Consider the following 19,923-nt stretch of genomic DNA (forward strand, 5'->3'; position numbering starts at 1 on the left):
GTAATTCTATCTTATAGGATTTCTGTCAAGAACAATGTCGAAAACACGCACATGTTTATATTTCAATAATAAATCCTCTCATTTTTCATTAGTCATTTTCCTCATATTTACCACCCACTTATTCGTACTGAACGGGGCAGTGGTACTGAAATTGAAAATTCAATTCACTTGCAAGAAATATAAACGAAACCCAGAAAGGTAGTTAGCCGTAAAGTAGGCAAAAGCTTTGGGGTGTTTAATAATTCCCAGTTCAACAAGCATAATAACAAAAAATCTAGGTGAGCGAAAGTAAAGATATGATCATTGCAAAATATACTGGGATTCTTCACAATTAACTAATTATCCACACTAACGAAAATTGTTGGTCCTTGCTGTATGTACACTCAGGATACAGGAACGTCTAACCACAATATAAAGACGTGTTTGCAGAAGAGATTGTCACAGCCATACTTGGCTTTTGCTTTAGACTCCTCGGATATCTTTCGCATTCTATCTTCACCGGTAAATAAACAAAAATAGTGAAGAGAACACAGTTCAATATGTGCCTTACTTTTCACAAACAACATTATTACAACAATTACAAACGTGAACATTCATATATAATTCAGGATCAAATATTGATGGTTGCATCCCATAGTCTTAGAAGCCCATTACGACCACCACTGCATATCCTTTTCCTCTCCAAGTCTGAAGCGATGCATCTTACCTGCATGTCATAAAATGGGGGAAAGTCAACCCAGATAAATAACCAATAATAATGGAGGGAAAGAGTTAAACAGGCATACGACAACATTCCCTGTCCATTTATGCTGTTATCTAGCAAAAATGTTTTTTCAAGTAATTGATGCTAATTAAAATAATCAGCAATTACTTTTAACGAGCCATGTGAATTGTCACTCCAAGGAATGATTTCAGAGATTGAAAGATATTTAATTTTTTAACTTCAATGCAATAGTTATTTTTTGAAGAAGCACTTCAATGCAATAGTTATTATCTAAAGGAGTGGTATGTACTTAAATAACCTCAACAAACCTTTTTCAAAATTAAAAAAAAAAAAAAAAAAAAACTTCAACAATATCAAGGTCAAGGATAAATAAAATTCAGAAAATTGTAGTAGGGATTATGTGATAATAGATACATTGACATGTAAACATTTATGTATTATGTGTGAACTTGGTGAGTCGATCTTGGAGGGCAAAGAATACCATAACAGAATTATATCTAAAAAAATTACCAGGAAAAAAAGCTACATTTTGAACCATTCCTATTTTGGGGGATGAAAACAAAATGTATGCATATATTTGAAATTATATGACAGCCAAAAAATTGCATACCATAGCAACTGTTTTCTGTGGTGTTCTGTAAAGCTGCCAACCAGCCATCTTGGACCCGCCGGTGCCAGAAAAACTACCAAGTCTCTCTTGGGGCCGATGAAAAAGAGACAGAGAATTATCAGCTGCTCCAATACCTAACCAGTGCTCCCCGGCATTGATAGATAATATGGCAGAATTGTGAATTGTGACATTTTTCGCACACCTTATACCTCCTGCACATTTAACGAGTACAATGTTACTAGGTGACCTCAAATTCCTTCCGACTTTGCACAGCAGACTGTGTGAGCATAACATGACTTCTCGAACATTATTGCATGTGACACACAGCCTTCCTATGTATTTCTATAAAATTGCTATTTTGAATTTGCAAGATTAAGACATGGTATATGTGGACTGGCAGTACCATGATAGTATTTTACAGTGATAGGTAAGCTACAATAACAGATACTCTTTAAGAATTGGAACTTTTTGGTCAATTTGGGACATTATATATGCTGAATAATTACCAAAAAATAACAGAAGCTAAAAGCCAGGAATCAAAATAATTTGCAAAATTAACGAGGCTGCCATACCATCGTCATTTTCCCAAAATCGCAGCAGGCCATCGGTTGACCCTGCAATGGAAAATTAACATTTCAATAAGATAAAACACAATGAAATTATCTTCGAACAACTCTCCTTAAGAACTGACAAAATAAGGATAATCAAATGATAGCACAGCCAAAAATTGGAGATACATACCGGTTATTATTCCTCTATCTAATGAAGAATATTCAACACATAATATTGGCCCTGCATGACATGCTAGGACAGCATCACATGTTCCTCGTGAAACTGACCATATTCTTGCCGTCCAATCATCACTACCAGTAATAACAGTGTCACCAACCATTCTTAGTGACCTGCATTTTTATACAGAATCAGATATTTGTTTAAATTTTGTAAACACAGTATAAGAGAAGTAGAAATATAATTCTTTTTTTTTTTTTTTAGCAGAAATATAATTCTTGTTTACCTTATCCATTGTGTATGTCCTGAAAGTTTATGCATCTGCCTACTAGCACGAATGTCCCACATGTTGGCAACCCTATTGTGCATGCACCGGATTAAACTCTAGACAATTAATATATGACAAATATCTGAATACAAAAAAAAGTATAGGAAGTTGTATTTTTTTGGGGTAACCTACACATCTCTTCCAGCCGCAGCCAAGATTCCCACATTGTCATCATATTCCATGCATAAAACAGCACTAGAGCAACGACCAACAGTTGCAACACATCTATCAGTTCTTACATCCCACATTTTCACAGTGCCGTCATGGGATGCAGTTAGCACACGCTCACCTGAGAGTGTGCGTACACAGCTGACCTACACAGTTGGTTTTCTAAATTAAGTTTCAATCATCCAATGTGTATACTTTTAAAAGATTCACAACATGCCTAAAATGTTTATTGCAGAACAATACGAAAAAAATTTAAAATAAAGAATACCGGTCCATCATGGCCTTTAAGCTCTTCTAAAAGTTGAGTAGTCTGCTTATCCCAAACCAAAACAGACTGATCATCCGATCCTGACACCACCTTCCCCCTGTCTGAACTTATGGCACGGACAGTCCTGTATTAAAAGTGAATTAAGGTTACACATAAATACTCATTCAAATATGTTAACAACCATACAAGAAATTTAAAGAGAGGGGGGGAGAGAGAGAGAACCTTGTATGCCCTTTTAAAGTTGCCCTGAGTTCAGAACCACGAAGACTTGGGTCCCATATCTTAACCTGCATGTTTGCACAAACTTTATGAATATCACCTAGTTTTGGGCACAAAGTGATTCCATATCGATAACGACACTTACCGAGCAGTCTGTACTTCCACTAATAAAGAAACCAGCATCTTCACGGTCACCCACCAAATCCCACACTTCTCTCTTTGTAACACAGTGGAGAGCAGTAATGGCACCATTATGACCCCTAAGCATGCGGACATTAGTTTGAAGCTTCTTCTGCCCCCCAGCTGATAAATCTTGTTTGCGAGGAGTCCCATTCTCATTGGTGGCTAAAATTATATATAAGTATAGCAAAGTCATATTGGTAGTTTATTCAAGAATCAAGGAGACATAATTGCACTTATAGATTATGCTATAACAAGTACCTGAATTGCCTCCGTCAGACGTCCATTTACGAACACGACTAAATGAGCTCGATCTAGATGTTGTATTTCGGCTGAACATACTCTGCACCCAGCTTCTACCAACACCAGTTCCCTCAGTTGGTTGCTGATCCTCATCTTTGGCATTTTTTGAATGTGGGGATGGCAATGCAAGTGATAGTGCAGACTGTGCCTTCGTTGAGGTGAATCCCCAGTATCCATTGCGTAGTTGTTGGATATGAGACAAGAATCCTCGGATTTTTATCTGAATCAACCACAAGAGGAACATTTCTTTAATAATTTATGCTACTATGAGCTCAAACTTTCGGTTGCACAAAATCAAAATCAGGACAATAGTGACCGTTAACAATTGTGTTAGTGATCATCAACACCAACTATACAATGAAAAATGGAACAAGGATGCAAATAACATATAGATGTAGAATCTGCGATTCTTTTGGGTGTAGTATTTTAGGTTTATTGACATCAACAGTTTGTAATTTTGATAAAATTTCCCTTACCATTATTTTTCTGTTGGATTTTAAACTAGAGTTTCTTTTCTTAGCATTTTTATTGCTTCGGAATCACCAATACCTTAGATAAAGTATTATTTGGCATCCCACTATAAAGGATTTGTCATAAACATAAGAATCCATATATATATAGGGGCAATGTCAAGTGAGAATTTTTTTTTATGAGTGTGAGGATCACTAGTGAGCTCTTAGATTAGAATGAATGAGTGAGATTAAAAGATGACTTAAGTTCCTCACGTGTTTGTTGCTTCGTCTTCTCAATCCAGATCTGAATTTTCATTCCATGACTGCCTCATCACCTTCCATGAATGATACTCAACACAACCCCCACCATAAAGGATACTGTTTCCGCTGGCCCACTGTACCCACAACCTTTGGCGTTGGGGATGCTTAGATTTTGATTTGCACAGTTGTAGAAGACTCTTGTTGTTTGCACCAAGAATCTTAGAAACATACAAAATACCCACTTGAAGATTCTAAGGGGTTTATGAAATCCGATTTGATCCTCTGTGTCATTTACCTTTTTTTCACTGCTAATTTTAAAATTAATTTTGCTCAGATTTGCATGTTGACTTTTAAAGTTTTGTTTTTACATAATATATGTTAGGTTTGAGACTTGAAATCAAGCACGCTTGGGAAACTTTTCGGAACCTAAAAAACCAGAATAGGGAAAATAATAAGAAATAATAAGGAGAAAACTATTATTTAGAAAGGGTGGAAGTTGGACCATGGAAACATATAGGGATGCAGTTTTTGTGACCGACAGAAGGTCAGCTTCAGGTTATTGTATGTATTCTGGTACAAATTTTGTCATACGGAGAACCAAGAAACAAAATGCAGTTGCTCAATCGAACACTGATGCTGAATTTAAATCATGGCAACAGCAGCAGCAACAACAACAACAACAACAAATTAAAAAGATATATGCAGTGAAAAATAGAATTAACTTACAAATTGTTTGGATCCGATACTGTTCCTCTCTGCAATTGTTTCGATCATATACCAAGCATCATTGTCAGGAAGTCCTAGCCCAGCCTTAATCAAGGCAAACGATCTCAGTATTTAGCACAAAAAGATACAGTTTAGCTTAAATTATATTGCAGAAGATAATATAAAAATTCAAGCACATGAAAAGCCAAAGCAATACCATGTGTGAAGCCAACACAACAAGCTGTGCAGTCACCAGAGATGCGTAGTTGGCGGACCTGACAAAAAAAACAAATTCATAAACAAAAGTCTATATAACAATACATATTATAAAATTATAGGTGCATCTAATTTTCTTCAGCATCGTTAAAACAGTTGGATGCTAGTTCAGAAAGGAAAAAATGTTGAGAAAGAGGAAAAAATAAAACGAGAAAGCATGGCTGAGAATCTGTGTGTTTTACACATCAAAGCTGTTATATATATTGAAATTGAATTGAATCATAATAAATACAAATATTAATGTTACGCTATATTACTATATTTACATAATACTATCTATTAAATTTTATTAGAATAATGTATCACCTAATAAAAGCACAAGAATGGTGGTAAACACTAGAGTAAAACGATACTCTAATACTATCCAGTCATAACTTCTTATTTACACCACATCTCTAACAGATACATATGTCCATATATAACCAGTGTTGAAATTATCATTAAAAGCGTAATTACCAGAATGAAAAACTCTTACGAGATTGGAAGGATGAGGAAGGGGAGTGCAGGGTGAAAATAGTGGCGGCGAAGGAGAACATATACTACAAACTTTTTTTTATCCAATTAGCATCTAACTAATCATTACCCACACCACTAAATACATAAAAGATACAACTTGGTTTTTTAGGTAAAAGAAGATTTTACTGAGGGAAGAAAAGATACCAGAAGAAAGTAAACTATGAGGAAACTGTTTATGAAGAAAAACATAATACAACTAAGGAAAAATTAAATGTATGCAAAAAAAGTTAAGCCTTACTTGTTTGAAGATTGCTCCATTAAGAAGTCAAAATATCCTTCCCAAAACCTGCAAGGGAAGTGCATGAACTACATCAAACACTCCTTTATGACCAGCACAATATGGATTTCTAATGATAAAATCATGTAGAAATAATTACATGCAAGGCATACCGTAGCTCCTCCCAAATCGATAGAGAAATAAGATGACGTTGGACATAGTCTGGCACATTATTATTGTCTTTCTTATACATATCAGAAGAAACTTCAAGAGCATCTCTAATGGTCAACCAGTCACTTCGTGATGTTGCACGATTGATAGCTGTTTTGAGCTGGAAAAAATATGAATTTGAAAGAGTCAAGTTAACAAAATCTTGGAACAAAAAAATATGAACTAAATTAGAAGGGGGAAGTTACTCTTGGAATTTGGGCTTTAGGCCTAACTCAACACCACAAAACCGACTTGTAAGGTGAAAACTTTCCAAGCCTTACAAGAACTATCTAAGACATATCTTTAGTCGACGTGAGACTCTCAGCACACACCCTCACACTTACGACTAGACATCTTAAGTATGGATAAATACAAGTTAAATAACATGGACCTCTCAATACATCACCTCACACCCAGAACAGGCTATCTGGAGTGTGGACTAATGTGGGTGGGGAATAATAGAGATCTTGGACCAATAATACTATCTTAAAATTTGGACTTTAAGTCTAATTCAGTAATTCATCCCCACAAAACCAAATTGTAAGGTGAAGACTCCCCAAGCATTATAAGCATTATCTAAGCCATATCTCTAGTCGATGTGAAATTCTCATTTGTTAGCTCTTGGCATATAGAAACAAGTTATTTAGGCTTCAGTATAGTCTTAGTCCCTCTGGTTTTATAAAACTTGCAATTTGTTGGCTCTTGTCAAATAGAAACAAGTTGCTTAGGCTTAGGCTTAAATATAATCTTTGTCCCTTTAGGTTTGTAAATTTTACAATAAGGCTCCCTAAATTCCGATTGTAGAAATTTTCTTTAAGAGTTAAAACCGAATTTAAATCCATTTGCTAATGGGTCAATTCTAATGAAAACAGAGCATTAGGAGTTGATGGTTGACACTATTTTCTGACTGCCTCACCAAAGGTGACAAGTGGCCTATTAGGAATCACTCTTTTCTTTGAATCGCCTCATTCTGAAACCACATCAAACAAATTTTATGTATTATCATTTCCTTAAGTACAAATATTACTACTCCCTCCGTCCCAAATTGTATGTCACTTAAGAAAAAAAATTTGTCCCAAATTGTATGTCACTTTACAATACCAATGAAACATTAATGTTACTTTTTCCTATTATATCCTTAACTATTTATTACTCTTTCTTCTTTCATTTATCTTTCCCATATCATTTATTAAGGACAATTTTGTAAAACAACTCATAATATCTATTTCCCACACAATATTAATTACATTTCTTAATACGTGTGAAATGCCCAAAACGTCATACAATTTGGGACAGAGGGAGTATTTGGACTTGAATTACATCAAATTGAAGATCTGAAAGACAACATTTCTGTAAGCAGAACCAGGGGAATTATATTGACACTTAAACAATAGTAAAGGGATACAACGTGCATTTAAGCCATATATTTTGTACCCTGAAAGCTGGATCCATTTGTACTTGAAAATAGATCATTCCATGATGGATTACAGCGAGAAAATTGAGAAACCGTTGGCACACCAGGTTTCAAATGCCAAATGTAAAAACAAATCTCGTGATTTGTGGAGGCAGCAGAACGATAGTCTTAATATCAATATTGGATAATAATCCTACCCTAGTGGTTTGGATACTTTATTGTGAGGAAGGGGAAGTCAGGAAACAGTAGGTTATGGAGATTAATAATCAAGGAAGATGTGGCTCCTAAGTTTATAAGTTTACCTCAAGTTTGCTTGGGGGCATATCAAGATTGTTATTTTCGAAATAAATATCATTCACAGATTTAATAATTCCAAATTATATTTATTCTTTGCAACACAGATGGAGCATTAAAAAGCTTAACATAGAAAAAGGCTAAGCATTTGTTTACCAACTCTTTCACTGCAATAAATTGTTCTTCAGTGAGCTGACAGTCCCAACCCTGATAAAAAGTTCCAGCATAAGTTTTCTTACCCCATAAAAATAAATAATTATAGTATTATCTTGATAAAGCTACTTACCGAATGCATATGCTCCCTTATACATTCAACAAATCCACTACCACCAATTCCCTCTGCATCCGATTCAATCAAAGCTGCAAACCCAACCACATAATCATATTTTGCCAATTTTTCTAACTGCTAATGAAGAGTAATTTTTCTGGTAACAAACAAGAAATATTTGCTCATGTATTAGCAAGAAAGATGATATCTACTAAAAAAGATACCAAGTATTGTTCCATATTCAAAGGATGAGAGAGGATCATCCGTCGTTTCCAATTTAAGAAGCCGCAGCCATAAACCCTGTGTCACCAGAAAAACATAATATTAAAAGAGAGGAACAAATTAAATGGGAAAATAAAAAGATACATTTTTGCAATTGAGCTCACAAACACACACACACACACGCACACACACAGGGAACATATTTAATTTAAAACATCAAAGAAGCTACCTGCAGCTTAACCTTAATGTCCAGCACCATAAGCTCCCTTTCAGCCTGAAATCACAAAGTTAATAATGTTAGGGGCCATTGGCATCAATTGACGCACAAGTAACAATATCCCGGGGATGTTAACTTACAGCTCTCTCAAGTGGGCTAAGATTGTCTGCTAAAGGATCCTTGCTGGTCAACACAGGAAAAAAAGATAAGATATGTAATAGGACAGAAAAGATGGGGATATCATTTAGAGACAGTAAGGTTGTTCAGCTAGTTAGTTAGAGGTAACTAGTTCCATAATAAATACAAGGATGCAAGGGTAGGGGGATCATTCAGATTTACTAGCATTGAGTAAACAAGGTCATGGCAAAGTCATAAGGTGAAACTCTTGTAGAAAAGATTTTTCTAATAAAATTGTTTAGTTCCTTTGATTGTTTCTACCAATTCCCTATTTCTCTTCCCTTGATTCCTAACGCAAGTCTTCTCGCCATGGAACACTAGATAATGAATACAAGGCTCAATATTATGAATTTAATTCAAAAGCTTTTAAGACTTATCTACTCTTGTAAACAGATACTGTCACATATTATGTACGTGCACATTGGGAAAGACTCCCTATAAAAAAGAATTATTATTCCAAATTAACCAAAAAGGACAAGTAAGAATCAATACCAACAAAAAAAGGTAAACTACCCCCTCCCCCCTTTATTTAAAACCTGCAATCCCCTCCTCTGAGATATAAATATGTATTATACATTATTTTATCATAATATAAGCCAACCTCTTGTTGGTAGTGAACAACTACGAACGTTCCTTCCAGTGAATTTTCTTTCCTTCTTTGACAACTTTCAATATCTCTAACAACTAATTTTGAGCACTAAATTATTTATTTTAGGATTCTAGAAGATAAAATCAAGAGGATTCTAAAAGATAAAATGAAGTTTTAAATACCCATTTTATTGGCTTTCAAACTTCACCCAATATTTGATTTTTTACTCTGATGGTTAATAGTAGAGGTTTGAAATTATGGTATGATACTTCGAATAAGTAGAGAAAAATAAGTCCATAAAAGCTTGAAGTAATCTGAGCTTCTCTTAGGGAAAAGAGGGGTTTAATTTTATAAAAAAAATGTATCAAACCCTTTCTGCCGCTGCTTACCTTGGAGCATGTCTTCCTGAGTACTCGAAGGCATTACTAACGGTTGCAAGAATCTGCTTCCTCTTTTCTTCTTGCTCTTCGGTTCTGATGTTTGAAGGAAATCTATCATAAGTATATTTGGCACCAGACTCTGAAGACATGGGAAGTGACAACTATATCCAGTTTAGTTTATATTCACAATTTCATTCAGCTAAAAAACTTGAGAAAATTTTTTTTGTTTCACCTGATATTCCTACAGCAGAATCTGATACTGTTAAAATCTCAGGCTCTACCGAGGATGAAGGAAAAACTGACATAGGGTTTTGACCCCTTCCAATTGCATCTTGTAGCTTATCAAGAACAGTATTGTTGTTTTCATCGAAACCTACCCCTCTCTCCAAGTAGTCCAAGAAACCATGGGAGTCAAGGAACTGAGCTATCTGCAAAAATCAAATTTGAAATTAGTATAAAGGCAGAAAAATTAACCATGATACTTTTTGAATTCAGGGCTTAGGCCTAACTTGACCCCAAAATCGAGATCAAGCGGAGAAAATCGTTCAAGTTATAGAAAAATCGGGGGAAATCAGATTTGATTCTCTATGATTTTATTTTATTCTCATTATTTTTATTTTTGATTCTGACATTATTAGTCATTATTGCAATTGTAATTTTGTAGCCTGTATAAACAATCTGAGACTAGTAATAAAACATGAGAGTATTATGCGATTACTTTCTTCACAAGCCCTATAAGGACTACTTTGATCATATCTCTAGTCAATGTGAGATCTAACACACTTGTGCCCAGGACTTGGACAAATGAGGGTGGGCAATAATATCACCCCCTTGTGCCCAGGACATAACATCTAGAGTGCAGATAAATATGGGTGACACAAAAACCAATCTACAATAGCTCCAGTACCACCTTAGAATTTGAGCTTTAGGCAAAAACTCATTCCCAAAAGTTTGCTCAGGGGAGTGGTGGTATTGCTTAAGTCTTATATACTGACCACTTTGCCAATGTCTCGGATCGTTGTGAGATCTCAACAGATACAATTAGCATTTCACTCATAAATCAAGCAAAGCGAATCTAACCACAATGTTGAATCTTCACTAATACTTTCATGAAAGCACCACAACAGCAAATAAATATAATCGTGATAAGGATCATTCAAGACATTGGTGTTTTCCATCATTGCTAATTGGAGAACGTAGTCCTTGTTATGACCTAAAATTACCATGGGCTCTGACGGTTGATTGGTAGCTCGAGATCGCTGCTTCAGAAAAGCTTGGGTGTTGAAGACCTGAGTAGCACTATTTTCCTGACACCAAAAAAAAATGCCATGTTCATAACAAGGTGTTCAATGGAAAAATGGAAGCACAAAACATTGAATCAAGAAGTACAATATTCATACCAGAAAATTGCGGTAACCACTTAAAAATGTTGCAAAGAACTTTAGGAATATCATCCTGCAAAAAACACAATGACAATACATCAGACTAGACACTATGTATTGTGCTGGCAACATGTCTGGTTTGTAAAATATGAATGCAATGCATGTGGAAATTTATTGGTCCATCTCAATTATTGATACCTATTTTGAGGATGGACCATACACAGAATCTAACGGAAAGCACAAATCAATCAATAAATGAATAAACCATGATTTGGTGTTCACAGAAGTTTTACCACTTAAGCTCCATGAGAGTGTCATTAGTATAGCTTATAGTATAAAAGGGATAACTTTCATGAGTCGCCTTTAAATAACTATTTTCCTAGTTTTAATCCCATATTACCTTAATGTTATTAATTTGAATTTGATATATAACAAACTCAGTAAGCAAAACATTGATGCAAATCAAGTCCACCCTTATGTATACAGAACCATCTCACTCCTGAACTCCAATTATTAACCATCCTCTGTCTCAAGGCGACTGAAGTTGATTCCAGAAGACATAAATACAGAAATTATCCTATACTGACTTCAAATGCAGAGATTCAAAAAGGAGGGAAAAAACTTCCTATTAATGCTCGGCAACTTAGAAATAGAAAAAATAGCAAAACTTATACTGCAGAGCTGGAACCCGGTAATGATACTACTATGTATTTGGATTAATATTATTATGGGATAAAGAAAAATCTATTGCAGAGCTTTTGAAGATAAAGTCATTTCACAAAATAAACATTCCTTAAATTGACTCTGCAATAAGCAAAGTTTTAACTGTTCTGGGAACAACAGCGCTTCAGGTTAATATTATATTTGAGATATTTCCTAATTCTAACATTGTCCTTGAGCCAATTTCGTCTGAGAAAACATTTTATTTCATTTTTAATTACAACGATATTACCATGTTTTCACTTTATTTCTTGCCTTCAAATATCTTATAGGAAATTATGGAAACAATATAGTGGAAATTATGAGAGGCTAAAGACCGGGATTAACTACATTTACAACAACCCATGCGAAGACCAGATGGAATGGAGCTAATTGCGGCAATAAGAATTAAGATAGGATGTTAATGATGTGGTATTCTATTTCCTATAATAACATAGAACTCCTGTATATATTCCTTATGCTTGATCAATTCATTCAGCCCTAATTTTCTAGAATTACCAACACACTTATAATATGGAGCACAAGTTTCTGACGATAGTATTCTCTGCCAAGGATAATGTAGAAAGGGAGACCAAGATTGAGACTGGTAGTTGAGAAGGTGGAAATTGAGAAAACTGTTCAGAAAATTGAGTTGGTGACTGTAATAATTGAGGATTGCAGAATTTTTGTTGTTGTTGAGGTTAGAAGTTGAAAGTTGAAGAAACGATAACGATGAAGTGGATAATTAGAATAAAATGCTTAAAAACTATGATAAGATTCAGAAGCAATCGTGGTCAAGTTTGTAGAAATCTTGAAACTGAATGAATTGCAGCTTCCTCTTCCTAGAAATCTACCACTTTGTTACCACAACCTTCTCCAAATCCTTGACCATGACCACCAAAAACATATTTACCAGAAATACATGGTCATTTGTATAGGGATTGTAGTTTGAGCTATATTCGCTTGAGGAGGAGCAGTTGAGAAGTTGGATATATTGGAATAAATACTGATTGACATTTGCATCACCATTTTCTGGCAACAGTTCCTTTCAGTATTATTCAAACGTACTTCATTAGCTAATAAGAGAGCTTCAACCTCTTCAATTTGTTGGGGTTTAAATCTACTGCCAGGGTAGTGATGGATTCAAATTCCCTGGGTAAGCCGTGTAAAATTACTCCATGATGCTCTTGCAGTGACACTGGATCTCCAATATCAACCAATGTCTTAATACAGATGATGCTCAGAAAGTGAACGAGAACCTTTCATCGCATTAGAAAGCTTGATGTAAAGCTAAACTCCTTTAGCTTTGGTTTGCAAATGAAATTATGTGCAAAGTTTCTTCTAACACTGGTAGGATCCCATATGAGAACGCAACTAATGACGAGGTTATTATGGGCAAACCCAATATATGGAGGGTTTATGAAAGGAAGGCGGCTAAGTTTAGTAGGAATATTTTATTAGTAGCATATAATAAAAATTATCTCAATAATATCTTCTCTATAAAGATATTATCTGATTTCATCTCCTTAGTAGTATTTATGAATAAGTTCTAGGGTTTTAGAGGCTATGATGGAATAACTTTCTGTTAGGGCCAGAGTAGGATACCTCTCTGTTGTTCGTAGCGTTGCTCTAGGAGTAGTTAGAGAAACCCTCTACTACTATTATCGATCTATTATCAATAAAAATACTACTCTTTATTCATTTTTATCTCTTTTCACTATTGTTTCTTTACTTGTGAACAGGTCAAAGACGCAAAAGAAGGAATGGGTGGCACAACCGAATCTGAATGTCGGTATGAATGTAGTGGAACATAGGTTATCACTGTTGCATTCTGTGTCGGGATTTTTTTTTTTTTCCATGGGCATGGGTGGGCTTGCCGAAGTTTCTAGATATAATAGAAGAGTTTCATAGTTAAAAGAGTTTGAAAGATGAAAAAGTAAAACTAGAAATTTGAACTGTTTATTTCAGATCTAATACACTGTATACATTAGTTGTGTTTATATATAGATTGTCGTTTGAGCTCTTACTAGTTTAACTAAAAGTTCAGTAACTACTAGAACTGAAATAACCAGCAAAAAACTTATTACAGCAGCAAGTCAGTAGAGTATTAGTACTCTAGAACACAGCATTCAGTGTAGCCAGTATATGATATATACTCCTAGCAAAAGAAGACTCTTAATCCTAGTTGCATAATGAAGGACACAGTGATAAATAGAGAAACATAAAAATATTCCTAAGAGATCATCTAAAAGATGTATTGAAGAAATTCTAAGATACAACTATCATATTACGGAACAATTCCTGGATATTATAATATGAAACATTGCTTGGTCTTTCTATCTGATAACTTTAGATATAAGGAGTGTCTAATCTCGATGTCTACAATTTTAAACTTTTGTCTATATATTAATGTAAGACAAATCTTTTTCATCTACAAATATATAACATCGCTGACTTGTTGAATTTAAACAATAGCAGAAATTCTAAATGGTATACATCACAGTTTTCTAGTGCAATAAAATTACTTAATGAGTCTTTCAAAATGAAAAAATAAAGCATGGAAAGTACTGAATAAGTTGGCACCCAAACATCACCTTAGCTGAAGGTCGTGATCTTCTCCCCATTGCTTAGCACTAAGTTTGGGACAATGCTCAGATGCACTATATATTCCAGCCTTCATTTCATCAATTCCAATTACGTTGGGATGTAATAACTTCATGATCTCACCACGCAAAAAGCTTAATTCTGGCTCAGGAATAGGTGGAATTTCCTCTGATGTCGTGATACGATTATACTCAAGGTCCACAACAACTACCTACATGAGGTTAAAAGACAAATTTTTTATCATAGCAAAACCATCATTTGAAACAGAGTTTGACTAACCATTGATGACAGAGAAAAAGTATTCTTAAGCACCAAATCAATTACCGAGAACTTAACACAATAAAATAACAGTATTAAAAAAATAGCATCCCCTATTTCACATTTCTAAATTTGTAAAAATGACAACGATAAGTTGATATTTAAGCAGCTTAAATTAGCATACAGTATTCTCAATCATTTAGTTTAGTTTAGTTTATCTTCAATACATGGAGTAAAACAATTGGTCTCTGACACTGCTGTTTGAAATAACCTATAGATCATTTTCGTCTAAAGTCAGGCCTCATTGTGGACATACAGGCTACAGAATGTAGAAAGGCACTAGTCCCTGACTCTATGCTGCTAATAAAAAATGATAAATGAAATTTTCGAGAATAAAATACAAAATAGGGTTAATTATGTTTTTGGTCTCTATAAATATACAAACTTTTCGTTTTAGTCCCTCTAAAATTTTCCTTCAACTTTTAGTCCCTATAAAATTTTCAATCACTACTTTTGGTCCAACTTTTTAAGTAAATTTTGGTATTTTTTTAATGAAATTGTGCAGAAATGTATATAATAATATTGTAAATATCACTCCCAAAAAAATTAGAATTTTTTAACTAAACATAAATTAAATATGAATTTTTTACATAAAAAATATAAAAATTCATATTTAATTCATGTTTTGGAAAAAAAATCTAATTTTTTTGGGAGGGATCCTTATAATATTATAAATTTTTCTGCAAAATTTTATTCAAAAATATGAATTCTACATATGAGTTTACTTTAAAGGAGGGACCAAAAGTGACGATGAAAAAATTTTAGAGGACTAAAAGTTGAAGAAAATTTTTAGAGGGACCAAAACGAAAAGCGTACATATTTATAGGGACCAAAAACATATTTAACCCTACAAAATATTATGAAGCTGTAAGTTGTAACGCACTGAAGACGCACTGAAGATCAGGAATTAGTAACCTAAGAACCTTCAACGGTTAGTATCATCGGTATCCAATACAAATAGGAAATCATTAGCATTGATACTGTAAATTTGATTAAATGAAGAATAAAAAAATTTACAGCCAACTAGTATTCAACAACTGTATCAAATACATAACAACGAGGTGAATTACTTGGTAAGAAACTGGACATTTTAGAATAAGTGTGTCAATGGTGATGAGGAACAAGAGAAGTACAGACTTACACCATCCATTGTTAGACCAGTGGTATCAACACCTGAATGAAGTCCCATCATATATGGTGTAGGAGCATCAATATAATCTACTCCACTGTAAAACAGCAATGGAATGTATACATGCTTGAGAGAAAGAAAAAAAAACTAACATTAGAAGCAGGTCAACAAAAGGTGTCAGCATTTTAGGAAAATAGCATGATAAATTACAATCAAATGTGATATGCATAAAGAAGCGGAATAGAAAATTTTAAGTGGGACTGCTAAACAGACATTTACCCACGCGATAAAAAATTTACTGGGGAAGGGGGGCCATAATTTATCTATTTGAGGAGGTTTGCTTAAACATTTAGTTAGATATAGTGATTAAAGGAAGAAAAAAAAGACCATGAGCAATCAGTCATAACATTAAAGGTGGTGCTGCGATAAAAACAGGAGGGAACTGGAACTCCAGACTGGAGTACAGAAGTGAAGGATTGAATACCTGCCATCGGAATGGATAGATTAGGTGACAAATGGCCTCTGATGCAAGAGTTAGAAGTGAATACCTGCCACAAGAAAATACAGACGAAACAATCATTTTACAACTGAGTTGAATATACAGTCTAAATGACAAATCACCGAACAACTGAGATAAAATTGAGGGGAAATTATGATCAGCTGTAAAATTTACTGCATCTGGAAGCTTGTCGTCAACACTAATTCACCCCAAAAATAATCATGCAAGAAATATTGATAGAGTAAATACTCCAAATCTCAATGTAACAGACACTTTTATGTAAAGTAACAACCAGATAAGTGGTTAAATAACAAAACAAAACAAAAAATTGCGTAGTGTATAATATAAGAGGGCCTAGACTACATAAATATTAACGGGAAAACAAACTCTCCCATTTCATCAGTATGAAGCATAGAGAAAATACAGGTGGAACCTATATAATATACAATGATATTTATGATGATGTAGATAGAAGTCAAGAAACCAGATCATTGCCACTGGGGATGTCAATGTGACTTCAATACTAATAGTCATAAATAAGAAAGGTACTTGTTAGCCCGAAGTAAAATCCTTCTCTCAAGCAGCACCGCCGTAAAAAGATTTATTAAGTTGTCAACATCTAAACACTGTACCAGAGGCTGGAATGATATCTGCATAAAATTTAGGACGGTTGTTAATTAATGAGGCAGAAGCAAGCAGCTAATAAAATCCGAAAAAGGGTTCTAGGAGACCATACATCAACATGGGGAAGTCCACAGTTTGGTGGGGCCTCTACAGAAAGCAGACAATTCTCAATAGCAAACAGAACTCGCTCCTTTCCAGGAGTAGGCAAAGGTACATTGGACACCGTATGTGCTATAATATCCCATAGTGGCTTGCTGAAATTGTTATAGAGTTGGGAACATTAAAAGCAATGGAAACACAAAATAATGGATTTTCACGATTTAACTAAGGAAGCACTTTTAGTCACATTCATGAAGCATAACTAAAACAAAACTCAGCTATATGTTTATTTCAAAAGGGAAAAATTAATAAACTGAGTTATGTGTTGATATTTTAATGAGTGGAAAATGATTATTACTTTATTATCTACTGTATAGAACATACAAAAAGGCTTTGGTTACTGTTGTGTATAACATAAACAAAGGTTGTCACAATCTCAATAGCTGTTGGATCCATAAGAAGCTGGTTAAGTTTTTTCCATCATGGAACACTTACACTTACCTACTTCCAGTTGGGGAGAAACATAGAACAAACAGTTCCTCAAGGGTACTCCTTAGCACACTGAAACACGGCGAGCGTGAAACTAGACAGATGCATTTATCAGCATAGGAATTTCCCTGTATCCTGTAGGCCTCTATAACATCTTCACAAACATGATCCCGGAAAGAAATGCAGCTAACGTAGATTTTTGAACCATCACCCTCTGTATCAAACTTTTAAGTCAATGTGATATTCAGAATAATACCCACGCTAGAAGATATAACGGATACAAATCCAATCAACCAAAACAAACTTATTGAAATACCAAATCATGGCTTAAAATGAGGGCATCATTACAAAAGAAAAATGAAACTACAAGTGTGAAATGTTAAAATATTATGCAGATTTGAAGGTCCAACATTACCCTTTCTCAAGATATTTATGTTTCGTAAGGTATGAATCCATTCACTTTGGAACAGTTTCTCATATTACTTTTTTAATAAAACGCAATGCCTCTATTTGTGAACCGCTCCTTTCCCCAGGATAAGCTTTGTTCATGCCTATTTCTACAGCTTCTATTGCTATGCTCAAGATTTCTTTTAAGGAGTTTCCTAATATGCAAAAATTGGAAGAAGAGCAAGACTACTTTATCCCAAAGAAGCAGTAACACCAAGAGACTATCACTACTGGAAATTCACTTATCCTTTCATAAGTTGTACTTTACTAATTTTCCTCTGGTAAAATTCCCATCAATAACAACACACTTCATGGCTATTTACTGCTGAATTCATTCGTTGCGAAATACATCAAACAAACAACCTGATTATTTTAACCTAAAGTGAACATGTCAACTAATACCACACTTCTCAGTATAAGAATGGATCAATATACTAACAATCTCTAATCATACAATAACCGTACACCATGACCTCGTTCCTATGGTTCACGACCAAGTAACTAGGTGTCTGCTTGAATTGGCTTATTGGAGCTTATCTGCTGGTATAAGCATTTGTCAGACTCTTTGAGATAGCTTGTGAAAACTACTTGACACAGCTTATTTCTATAAAAACTCCAGGATAACTTATGAAAACAACTACTTAGCTTATAAGATATTGGTTTGACTTTATCTTATCTATTGTTATAGAAATAGCTTATACACAAGTGTTTATGCTATAAGCACTTAATTAAGTTGGTTATCCATAATCCAGATAGGGCCAAAGTTATTTAAACCATTTAATCTATGCAGAAAGCTTCTATAAACAATGTCTAACTTCCACATACACCAAAATCAAGTAGCAATTTAAGTTGAATAGAAAATGCAAGTACAGAAGCATACCGGTCAAAACAATAGGATAACTCCGCGGAAACGTGGAAGGATCGTTCGGATCAAATCCTGAAGCATGGAACTCAACACCAGCCGGAAGAACACACTACAATCAACAATCACTCGCATTATTACATCATCTAAACTCGAAAAAGTGAAAGCATAGGAAGAAGATGTTTACAGTTGGAAGCTGAGGAGGTGGAGGAGGATAGAGAGAGTGAGTAGAAGGTGGAAATTGATCGAGAAGAAAAGGAAGATACATCCAACCAGGGCCATGGTAGCCTTTGTTTCCATCAATGGATCGAATCTCAGGACCGATTCCGCATACAACGAAGTATTCAAAGATTCGAGACATTTTTGGATGATGATGAATCGAAGAATTGTGATTGCGATATCTTCTTCTCCTCTTTCCCCTATATGGAACCGGGAAAGAAGAGGGTGCTTCAAGATCTGCTTCGCTTTCGGTTTCTGTGAATTATGAATTTCAATGTGAATGTGAATTTGTACGTTATTTTAAGTTGAATTTGTTAATTTGAGGGAGTTTTGGTTGTTAAGCATTTTTTAGGTGCTGAAGCTTTTTCTTTCCGATGAGGGATTGAATTGAATGGAAGGAATAGATGTGAAATAAAGTTTGTGTTTGTGTAAGAAATCTTTATATAATACAAAAGCATACATCTAAAAGCAATAGTACACATGGCATCTTCATACTCTTCATTTCATTTAATGTTTTTCCATCAACCAATCAAAATGTATCTTGACTCATTCATTCTCTATTAGCCAATCAAAATTGATCACGACTCATTATTTTTCACCAACCAATCAAAATTGATCTTGATATGATTTTTTCCTATATATAGACAATTTGATTTTTTATGATTTTCATCTACCTCTTCCTCCCATAAAAAATCACTGCTATCAACTTCATTCTCATTTCTTTTATTGTTTATTTTTTTTGTTTTATTGTTATGTTCCTTTTTATGTGATTTCTTAGGTTGATGTTTCCTATTCGTATTCTCTTCAATTTTCTTTTGGTGTTTA

General features: G+C 34.4%; 1 protein-coding gene across 1 annotated transcript; it reads right to left on the reverse strand.

Annotated features, from left to right (window-relative positions):
* Positions 1-279: 279 nt before the first annotated feature.
* On the reverse strand, positions 280-19,482 carry SCD1 (stomatal cytokinesis defective / SCD1 protein (SCD1)). The gene is made up of 31 exons (XM_085706501.1): positions 19,067-19,482; positions 18,898-18,991; positions 17,583-17,784; positions 17,095-17,236; positions 16,908-17,008; positions 16,344-16,407; positions 15,872-15,985; positions 14,403-14,623; positions 11,128-11,182; positions 10,951-11,034; positions 9,960-10,155; positions 9,737-9,866; positions 8,722-8,764; positions 8,594-8,638; positions 8,367-8,442; positions 8,161-8,234; positions 8,031-8,081; positions 6,130-6,287; positions 5,978-6,025; positions 5,165-5,222; positions 4,969-5,052; positions 3,488-3,749; positions 3,192-3,391; positions 3,050-3,114; positions 2,828-2,951; positions 2,524-2,705; positions 2,350-2,421; positions 2,076-2,236; positions 1,907-1,948; positions 1,335-1,546; positions 280-706 (listed from the first exon to the last, which is right to left on the reverse strand). Exons 1-31 carry the CDS (start codon positions 19,238-19,240, stop codon positions 611-613), a joined length of 3,630 nt encoding a protein of 1,209 aa, XP_085562627.1. The 5' UTR covers positions 19,241-19,482; the 3' UTR covers positions 280-610.
* Between the last annotated feature and the right edge of the window lie 441 nt (positions 19,483-19,923).

This window comes from Medicago sativa, chromosome 4 (genome assembly GCF_051527215.1).
Source record: "Medicago sativa cultivar Bolivia chromosome 4, Bolivia_mono, whole genome shotgun sequence".
NCBI classification, from domain to species: Eukaryota; Viridiplantae; Streptophyta; class Magnoliopsida; order Fabales; family Fabaceae; genus Medicago; species Medicago sativa.